Source organism: Phyllostomus hastatus, unplaced genomic scaffold, assembly GCF_019186645.2.
Source record: "Phyllostomus hastatus isolate PE091 unplaced genomic scaffold, TTU_PhHast_1.1 phas_contig_62, whole genome shotgun sequence".
Classification (NCBI taxonomy): Eukaryota; Metazoa; Chordata; class Mammalia; order Chiroptera; family Phyllostomidae; genus Phyllostomus; species Phyllostomus hastatus.
Genome location: NW_025333921.1, coordinates 13,982,856 through 13,994,159, shown reverse-complemented (window position 1 = coordinate 13,994,159; position 11,304 = coordinate 13,982,856). Strand labels below are relative to the sequence as shown.

The window sequence follows — 11,304 nt, the reverse complement described above, 5'->3', positions numbered from 1 at the left end:
ACCCTGAAAATTATTGTCTTAGTGAGTTTATGTTACTTTTCCTCACTCATACACACACACACATACATATGTATATATATAATGTACTGGTGCAAAGATCACCTTGTGCCTGTGCTGACAGTATGACGTTCTAAAAAGTATTCTAAGCTTCTATCAAAAGGCTAATACTTTTTAAAAGTTGTGCAAAAATACTATTTGAAAAAATGTACACTTATTTTGATGTGCTATTTTTAGTGTATCATACCAAAAATGATAATACCAAAAAAGAATCCTCCCTGACAACTGGAGGAATATCCGAGAGACATAACAAAAATGGTCAGAAATTCTTTTTCCTTAAGAACCAGACTGGAGACCTATTTTGTGAACCACCAGAACAAAACCTAGAATCACCTTTCAAACAGACACACTTGAAGGGAGAATTCAGAGCTAATGTTAGGAAGGTGTCATTGCCTTGGGCTCCTGTATGCTGATCCCGTGGAGGTCCAAGAACAACATAGAAGCTGGTAGTAAACCATCAGCTGGTGAGAAGTGAGGAATGAATACTTCTTACCTATCAAACTTTACTATCTCCTAATAGCAGGAGAGCCCTGCTTTAAGCCAAGTTATAGAAATTGAAGGTGAAGATCAGAATTTCCTGCTACCCCCACTATGGGGCTACCTCAAGACATAGTTTTTGGAGTAACACAGTATATTAGGTCAAATAAGTATAGCACCAGTTACCTGTACCATAGATAATACAATATACAGATTTTCATTCTCTTGAAGCCTAAATGTTGCTGTGTATTTGAGAGGCTAATCCAACTTTTAATGTTCTAAGTAAACCGTTTAAAAATAGAATTGCTTTTCTAAGAGACTCGAGAAGGCATTTATATAATCCAGAAGCCATTTTAAAAAAGTGTTCATTCCACTCAGTGTCACCTATGCAGTAGGTTTTGGTATTTTCCCCTTAAATAGGAAATGCTGATACTGAAGCTCATTGTAATAAAACATTACCTATAAGATGCATATTACCTGTGAGATTCACTCTCTAAATTTATTCAGCCTAAAAATAGTAAGAAAAATGAAAATTTACACTGAAATAATGTTTGTACAATCAACTCTAATGGTTGGTTCACACTAACAAAACTGGGAAAATAGTAAATCTACATAGTCTGTATAATAAATAAAATATAAACAAAAATATTTCAGTACATAAATAGAAGCTTTACACATCCAAAATACAATACATATATGTAAAATATATCTCTAAAATGTATGAAGTTTGAGACACTTCAAACTACTATAATTTTCATTATAAATTACACATATATCTCAATATTTGCTCTCATTTTAAATTTCAGAGATAATTTGCATAGTGGTATTGTGGAAAGTAGTTTTATATACCAAGCCTTTTAGTAATACATTGTTATTCAGTGGAAGGATATGACTGATAATATGCACAATTTCTTAATTATGGCAAAATTACTCTTAAAGAATATAAAGGTACAGTGTTTTATTTCTGTATAGGCAGTTAATATTGAAAATAAATAGGAACATAACACATTTTCAATATCTTTAAGCATCGACTTTGTAGAATGGGGTGGGCCAAATTGAGGGGTTTCAATAAAGGCAAATTACTACATTACCATTCCATTTCATTATTTATGAAAATTACTGTAGAAGCACTCTTCAAGGCAAAATATATTTTAATGTCTCATCAATTAATAAATATACTCCCCCTCAACAATTCAAAGCCTGTATGACAAATAAACCTCCATTTTAGAAACTTTAAAACATGGTCTTTATATATATAGACTAATATATAGAGAGACTATAGACTAATAGACTATAGACATATATAGTGTATTAGTCTTTATAAATATATATAGCTAGGTATTTATATATTAGTTTAGACAAACTAATAAATTAGGGGTAATGGAAAGCAATTGAATACATTTATTTCCGTACCCAAATAAAGGTCGAAGAAAACCTACAGAAAGAAAAGGGGAAAGCTGTGCTGATGCCTGAGGCTGCGTTCCTAGATGAGTGCCAGAAGGGCAGGCACTCCGCATTTACTACCACACCAGTGTTTGCCTATTTTATAATTGGGCCAGCTGTATTAGGAGATGTTATTTAAGGTGTTAAATAACAGTTATTTAATGAGAAGACTTAAAAATTTTTAAGTGACTTGAGAAAATCTGTTCTTTCTAAAAGTTGATTTGTTGTGTTTTTATGTATGTATCATTATCATTAATTTATATATCATTATGATTTCTAAAGTCCTTGAGTAATTTCTTATTCTCCTCAAATTTGTATAATCTTTCCAGTAGTGAATACACAATGACTTAAGTCTCCTGCAATTGTCCTTACTTTCAGAAAGTATACTTTTTCTGCAGTTTATAAGGAATTTATTTTAGAAATATAAATTAATCTGTCATTAACATCTCATTCCCATATATCCTATGCCATGTAATCACTTTAACATAGCATTTTTGTTTCGAATTTTATCTTCTAAAGAAAGACTCCAGTTTGGGGTGTAAATATACAGTCTGATTTAAATGTTTAAACACACTAAATATAGAGAATATATAACAATTTAATTCCTACTGATCCACTGACACTTATTTTCTGTTTCTTCTTTTTGGGCTCTTTGTTCGTCTCGGTGCTTAGCTGCAGTCCAAAATGTGATTTTTTTGAGTACTTGTTGCAGAAGTTTAGGAGGTAATAAAGATATTTGACTTTCTAAAATTATAGCATTTTTACCAATGCAATCAAGGCATAACCTGTAAATGAAACATAGCAGAATTATTCAGTTTAAGTGATACAGTAAAGTATATGTAGGTACGTTTCTTAAAAATCATCAAAAAGCTTTTTCATATAACGTGTTTCCTTTGTGTTGTCTGGAGCACGGCAGGGCACGTGTGCGTTCCAGAGCACTGCTAGCTGCACGCTGCCATAGCGCAGAGACTGCATCTGACCAACACTCCACGGAAACAGAGATGACAATTTAGCATGCATGATATTCTTTAAGTAAAAAGGTTTCAGACTTAATTTCAAAGCAGGTTAGTCTGTAGAGACCCTTTCTCACCTATCCTTGCAGCCCAATACCCATTTACTCTGGCTTTTTTCTTCAAGCACTCCAAGATGACGCATCTGACATCCATGCTTAACAAGACCTGGTCCTCCCCTTACTTTGGGACTCTCTATAAGTCTGGGTATTGGCAGGGAGTCCCATCAGCTGCCTGGACTGGGGGCCCAGACTGCAGATTTGGAGACTCTGTAGCAGCTGCCAAGTGATTTCACTTGGGGACTCTCCTCCTCTGACTCTCAGCACCTCCGGTCATCTTCACACTTGATTGAATCACTGTGCTTTCTGGTTGAGGTTACAATCCCAGGTCACAATTTAGTTAATCAGGAATTAAGGGGGCTTCTGGTTTACAGAGCTGTGCCTGGTAAAGGTGCTTTCTGGTTATTGTGACATTACAGAGCTGTCTGGCTGAATGGGAGAAAAAGCCTCCGTTTTGGGAAACAGCACTTTAGGGCAAGTTTTGGCTGATTGGTTGACCTATCCTTATAAACTTGTGACTAAAAAGAAAGTTGAGTTTATTGTAATGCTGTTTGGTTTATGTATTACATAATATGGACTCAGGAGCATGCTGACCATTAAATGGGTCTTTGAATTACTGTAACATACGTGGTTAACTAGAGTTGTTTTGTCAAAGATCAGGGAAGTGGGACAAAATGCTTCAATTAGAAACTTTCATGAGTTTACATAATCAGGATGCAGGATTAAAAGGAAATAGATTAATGGTCCAGAAAAAAGGGAAATTGCCTGTGAAAGATAGCAGAAGCTCAGAGCAGAAGGCCCAGGAAGATCCGGATATTATGGCTGCTGTGAGCGTGGTCAGGGTTCCTGAGGCCCCTCCAGCCCAGGGGGATCTTCCTCTTCACTTGGCTGAGGGAACTGGGGAAAGTGAGCCTGAACTGGTATCGGTTGTCTCGAACCTGTCAGGGAACCAAATTCAGTGGAAGAAAAGCCTTACAAGGGCAGGGCAATACTGTTTATGAAGACTTCCAGGAAGAGTAGGGCCAGAAGGCCAGCTCACTGGATATTATTGGGAACATACTCCATTTTCTACATCAGATCTGTTAAACCGGAAAGACTCTGAAAGGACCAGTGTATATCCTTTTAGAATGGATGGAGTAGTGCACCAGGCTCTTGAGTCCCTGAAGCTGCACCTGGCTTCTGCACCAGCACGGGGCTTCCAAACCTACTAAAGGCCTCTCAGTTGTACGTTCATGAAAGGCAGGGCATTGCCCTAGGGGTCCTCACCCAAATGCTTAGTGACATTCTGCAACCCATTGCTTACTTGTCAAGGAAAACTAGATCGCACTGTCCAGTGGAGGCCAGCCTGCTTGAGAGCTGAGACAGCCACCTGTGAGCTCTTACAGGAAGCTGAAAATTTTCCCTGGGACAGCCTGTCACTGTTTATGCACCCCAGCCAGTGTTGAGCCTGCTGGAGCAAAAGGGAAATTTGTGGCTCACTGCTGGAAGAAGGGGCAGGTATGAAGCCCTTCTTCTTGACAATCCCAATGTCTCCCTCAAAACTGTAAGTTAAACCCTGCCTCTCTTCTCCCAGAGTCTGACTCGGCTGTGCTAATGCATGACTGTGCTGAGATAACTGATGAAGTGTGTTCTAGCAGAATTGATTTACAGGACTGTCCTTTAGAAGAGGCAGACTGCACTCTATGCAGATAGAAGCAGCTATATGGACAAAGGAAACAGAAAGGCTGGGTATGCAGTTGTGAGTCTGGAAGGAACAGTAGAGGCCAAGGCCTTGCTGCCAGGAACCTCTGCTCGGAAAGCTGAACTGATTGCATTGATGAACTGATTGCACTGGAATTGTCGCAAGAAAAGAGAGTGAATGTGTACATCAACTAAGGTAAGCTTTCCTAATTTTGCAATCACATGGTCACATCTTAAAGAAAAAAGAACTGTTAACCTCCAATAAAAAGGAGTTTAAGCTTGCCACAGAAATTTTAAAATTATTAGAGGCTATTCAGGCACCTTTACAGGTGGCAGTTACACATTGCCCTGGGCACCAGAAAGAAGTGGCTAGAGGAAACAATCTGAAACAATCTGGCTGATCAAGCAGTGAAACAGGAGCTGCTAAAGGAACGTTTATAATGCCTTTGGTACCTGTTACAGACTTGTCACAATTTGACCCTGAGGATTTGACTGTAGACTTAGAGGAAGCTGAGAGCTAGGATTTTGATGAAGAAGGACCTAATGGTGAATGGAGAAATAATAAGAAAGGAGTTACATTGCTTCCTGAACATTTAGTAGAGTCAGTCATGAAGCATTTGCATGAGGCCACTCACTATGTAAGGGACTCATTAACCACATATATTAAACTGTAGCTCCCAAGTCCTGGAATTGCTAAAGCCACATGAAAAATAATTGCTAGATGTGTTGTGTGCCAGAACAACCCCAAGACAGATTCCCCATCCAAAGAAAGAAGGGAAACAATACCAAGGACAGAGCCCACTTGAGGACTGGCAAACAGACTTTACCCAGATGCCAAGGGTCTGAGGGTGGAGATATTTGTTAGTCTTTGTTGACACCTTTTCAGGATGGGTAGGAGCCTATCCTACTAGAATGGAGAAATCCTGTAGGTAGTGAAAAGCTTACTGAAGGAAATAATTCCTCACTTTGGCCTACCCAGCAGTATCCAGAACAATAATGGAGCTGCTTTTGTTTCAGAAATTACACAAAAAGTTAGTAAATTTCTAGGAATCAAGTGGAGATTCCACACAGCATGGAAACCTCAGGCTCCTTGGAAGCTAGAGATGAATCACACCTTGAAGAAAAATATAGCCAAACTGTGTCAGGAAACTCATCTCCATTGGGATCAAGCTTTGCCTATTGCCCTGCTCAGAGTAAGGGTGGCTCCTAGAAGTGGTATTCAATTAAGTCCTTATGAAACCATTTCAGGCTATGATTGGAGTGGGAGATACATATATAGATCAAGAAGTGAAAATAAAGAAATATGTACATTTAAGTCAGATGTTAGCTGTAATTAATGACCTGGCTTGTGTTACCAACCTCTCCCCTCGCAGGTTTAGCTACATTCCTTTAAGCCTAGAGATAAGGTGCTCCTCAAGACTTGGATGATAGCATCTCCAGAAAGCCAGCTAGAAGAAAAGTGGACTGAACCTTGGGACATACTCCTCAGCACCCGCACCAAGGTAAAGTTGGCAGAAATAAAACCTTGGATTCATCACACCAGAGTAAAGAAAGCACTGGAGGAACAATGGATCACTGAACCCCAAGAAGACCTGAAAGTCATCTTTCAAAAACAATGACATATTCTTTTCATTACTTTCTGTTTAAACTCATGTTCCTTTCAAATTAGATGGAAATATTTGGGTATATTTAGCAAAATGTTCTAAACATCTCTCTGACTTTTGTCTTGCAGGAGGAACTTATGTTGAACAAACTTTCACTGCATGTCTTAGGGGTATTTGTTCTTCCCCAGGAAGCTTTTCCTGATATTTATAATTGGAGACCTGTGGTAACTCTCAAGGACAGGGAAATGTTTTCTTTAAAAGCCACTAACGTAGCCCCAGCTGAAAGTGTCCAACTTTTTTCAACAGTGCTAAAAACTGTTTTGTGCTTTATTATAGCTTGTTATTGCATATAATGTACCCCCTCATGTGGATCTGCAATTAAATGTATTCTTAAGCCCTCTACCAGATGCTCAGTTACATGCTCAATAGCAAAATGAATACTTCCATATAAAACTGACTTCATAGAAATAAGATAGTTTAACAATGGGGAAATGATGTGAGACTCAAAAAGCTGGAAAATTTTAGTTTTACATAATAGTAAGCCTAGTAGTTAATGCATGTGAAAAGCTACTGTTTCAGGAACTGCAGGTACGGACCACCCTGACTCCAGGAGACCACAAGCAATAGGCCTTTGTGCTCCAGGAGAGACCATCAGCAGCCAAGGTGGTGTCCCAGCCACTGTGTTCCAGGGACAGACAGTCTGCAGCCCAGGACACAGATAAAGAAATTACCAGACTACAGCTTTTAACTGATAAACCTTTTTCTTGAATTCCAGAATGCTTACCTATACTTTTTTCCTTGAATTCCAAACCCCTTACCTACACTTTTATTCTCCTTTTAAAAAGGGTCAGTTGAAAATGGAATTTGAGGAGGTCTGTTAGGGCACAAACCCACCAACCATCTGAATAAAGCACCCAGGTAGATTCAATCCCTGTCTCCACTTACTGGGTCTGGGAGGTGATAGGCAGCACAACTGCCTGCTTATCTGGTTTCACAAATACAATTCCCTTTTTACCTTAAGCTACCTGTAAGAGGGTTTTGTACTTTAAAAGCAAAAGAAACTAGATTAATGTAGGAACCATCAAAAAAGCATCTTTCAACTAATAAACTTTAATTCGAAGAGGTAAATACTTTATAAAAGTTGTAGAAATAGCCCTTACTGGTGTGACTCAGTGGGTTGGGTGTTATCCTGCCAACTAAAAGGCTGCCAGTTTGATCCCGGTCAGCACACAGGCCTGGGTTGTAGCACAGGTCCTTGGCTGGGGTCCTGCGAGAGGCAACTGATTGATGTATCTCTCATGCATCGGTGTTTCTCTCCCTCTCTTTCTCCCTCCCTTCCATGCTCTCTCTTTTTAAAAAAGTTTTAAAAATAATAGATTCTTTGGATTCTGCTGTGGTTATCTCAGTTGTCATTTTTATAAGGATTTATACTCCAGGATTTTACAAGGATTTACATTTCTTCCAAACTTTCATGAAGACTTTTCTCTGTACTCTGAAAATGCTCAATGAGAAGAGTAAAAATTTTCTACATCAATACAGAAGAAGTACAAGATGAAATGAGTCTTATATCTGATGCAGATTTAACTCTGCTGCTATGGAAACCGCATGGCTCCTGTGCCCCTTCCACAAGGGGGGAAGGGAAGAGTCAGAAGAGGAGAGGGACTCTCTCATGACCTTCCATTCACTGATTCAACAGATATTTGTTGGTGTGCACTACATATTAGTATGGGCTTAGGAGTAGGAAACCCAACACTGAGAAGAACTCTATTTCGACCTTCAAGATTACAATTCAGTGAAAAAAAAATAATAAATGTTGTGCCTGGGATAAAATGAAACTCCCATGACAGGCACAGGTCCTATGGAAATCAGATAAAGAGTAACCAAGACCGCCTTTGGAAGCCAGGGGAAGTTTCCAGATGAGAGGTCCACGCTGAGACCATGAGAGTCTCAGTAATTTGTTCCAGGCAGAGAAACCACACCTACAAAACCCCAGAGAGGTGAAATAAGATTTATTACAGAGGAACCGTGTCCTGTTGTTCCCCAGTGAGTACTAAATGCCTCTGACTTTGAATTTAAAATAAAATGATCACACTTGCTGCACTGTGGACAACTAATTGTGATGCACATGCTTCTCAAAATCAATACGACTAAACTGACGTATTCAAGTTTTGATACGCTCAGTATCCACAGGGCCTATACCCAGTGACAGAAGCACCATGCTAGTTGCAGAGGATGATACCAAGAAACCTGACTCAAGGTCGCCCTTAGTCCCAGCCTCAAATACAGCCCCATCCAGTGTGTCCTTTTGCTTTCTCCCATTTCTATACCAGTTCATCTTCCCTATCACTGTTTATCTTTAGGGAGGACAGACTGTTCCAGGATGTGACCACTGCCTGACCAGTAAGCTGGACCTGGGCCAGAATGGGGAGTGCTTCTCACAACCCTCCCACCCACCTTGGAAACTGTCTGATCCTAATTGATGTTTGTTACATCATAAACCAGGAACCTTCCCCTACTTTGCACTACTGGTTCCTAGAACAAGGCCATTGTCCTGAGCTGGACAAATGTGTAAAGTAATTCACTGTAAGTAGTAGCATTCACATTTGAGTACCCGTTACCATCCACCCCTTTATCCCATGTAATTTTTTGGTGCCCGTCAAATGGTGTGGGGATCCATTTCATTTTACGGCCACCCAACACGTGCCTCCTATGTAAGTTTCCCTCGATAAATTCCATTAATTACGAGACTGAAGTGGCCAGCCTCTTTCTTTAGTCTTTTCCTGTCCTCTGCTCACAGAGAAGATTTTCAGTCCTGTGACTTTTTCCCTGGGTCTGTGTATACTGACAATATTCCCTTCCAAATCTCTCCTTGGTGCTTTTCAGAACACCAGCTTTGTCTACCAACACCCCTGCTTCTTCTGACTTTCTGTCCTAGCTTTAACTGAAATTTAAGAAAATTGCTTTGTGTGTAGCCCTCCTGAGAAAAGAGTACAAATTTTCCCTCACCTCCGCTTTCATAGTCAAGGAGCCAGTGTTAATATTCTGCTTCCAGCCTGCTATCATCACTGTCACTAGTTGCCATCTACTAACCTCCTTCCTGCTCATCAGCACCCCTGACCCCACCCATGTTGAGGACTTTGCTACCACAATCTTGTCTCTTCACTGATTTTAGCATCTTTGTAGAAAACCTTTTTATTCTTTTTTTATTAAAAGATTTTATTTATTTACTATTAGAGAAAAGGGAAGAGTGTGAGAAAGAGAAGAAGAGAAATGCACTGTGCAAGAGATATATTGATTATTGTCTCTCCCACACTCCCTACTGGGGACCTGGCCCACAACCTTGCATGTGCCCTGAGGGGGAATCCAACCAGTGACCCTTCGGCTCACAGGCCAGCACTCAATCCACTGGGCCACACCAGCCAGGGCAAAAACCTTTTTATTCTTTATGATCTCACTCAGGATAGTTTGACCTCTGAAACCTTAAACTTCCATACTCTCCTCTTGGATCCTTGCATCCTTTTAATTTTTATACTCCTTTATCTTTTTACTCTTCCTGGTTCACCAAATAACAAGACTCCTCCAGTTTTAACTTTCTTTCCTATCCAGCCTAGTCCATAGGCACTTCATTCTCTTGCCAAAAATCTTAATCCCTCTCTCTACTGTCCCCCTTGTTACACCATCCTGGCTAAATTCCAACCACAGGTAAATTCAGTGATTATCTCCTTTCTGCACTGCACCTGCACCCTGGCTGCTCAGTGTCGCTGGAGAGGACGGTGTGCCTGCCCACATAGCTCACTGCTCACTGCTTCTTGTGTACCCCAGCTGTGCCCTCTTCAGTGCTCAGCACCACTCTGTCATCTTCTCAGCCACCTCAGCAGCTATTTCAAATTTCACCACTCTTCTTAAATTCACATCCTCGTCTCTCTTCTTATCAGATGACCTCACTATCAGCCAAAACTACCTCAATGCCCTGTCCCCAACCAACAAATTAATTTTTCTTTATACTTCCTTTTTTCTCCTCTATTTTAAAAGTATTCTTGCTCCAGTCAAGGGGCAATTCAATTTACCTGTTCACTAAAATACACCTCCTCAAGACAATGCTCTGCTCATTTGCCTTCACTTCCTGTGTTTGCAACAACGTATTCCCATTGGTTTCTTCTCCTCAGCATGTGAACAAATATGCTCAGTCCTTCCTTGGTCCTGGTGTTCATCCCTAGAAGTCGTCTTGGCTTCCACCCTCACCTTACCAACAACTTCCTAGTATTGCCAAACTCCAAGGCATGTTTCTTAATTCCTTCCTTCCTTCCTTCCTTCCTTCCTTCCTTCCTTCCTTCCTCCCACCCTCCCTCCCTCCCTCCCTCCATTCCTTTAATAGATTTGACAGTAAAAAAGAGGGAGAGAGAAAGAGAGAGAGAAAGAGAAACACTGATTTCTTGTTCCACTTATCTATGAATTCATTGGTTGGTTCTTGTATGTGCCCTCACTGGGGACTGAACCTGCAACCTTAGCATATTAGAATGACATTCTTGGCATATCAGGACTGAGTTACCCAGCCAAGACCTCCTAGGCACTTTTCAATCCAGATATTCGGTAATCTCTTTATAATAATAATGTAATCTCTTTATAATAAGTGGTCTCTCCATATTGAATTCTCTCCTCCTGCAGGTTTTGTGTTCCCATTATCTGCTGGTTCACCTTTGACATTTCTGGTCACTCTCTGTGCCTCTTTTTCCTTTACCTGCTCCTCAAACAGAATGCGCTCTTAATGCTCAGTTGTTGGCTTCATCCTTGTGATAGTAAGGATGAACTTTCCTGGGCAAAGCTAACCCACATCGTTTATATTCCAACAATCTTTAAATCATTATGTCTAGCCCAGACCTCTATCCATATATTACCTGTTTGAAGGATAGCTCCACTTAGAGGTCCGCTAAGGACTTCAACTTAGTATGTCCAAGACCAAATTTATCATTTCTA

At 40.1% G+C, this 11,304-nt stretch overlaps 1 protein-coding gene across 1 annotated transcript in view; it reads right to left on the bottom strand.

Annotated features, from left to right (window-relative positions):
• Positions 1-878: 878 nt before the first annotated feature.
• The window catches only part of KLHDC1 (kelch domain containing 1), an 87,881-nt gene continuing 77,455 nt past the window's right edge, over positions 879-11,304 (bottom strand). Inside the window, exon 13 of the mRNA XM_045848442.1 lies at positions 879-2,762. Coding sequence (XP_045704398.1) covers positions 2,576-2,762 — 187 coding nt within the window. The 3' untranslated portion in view covers positions 879-2,575. The remainder of the gene's footprint in view (positions 2,763-11,304) is intronic.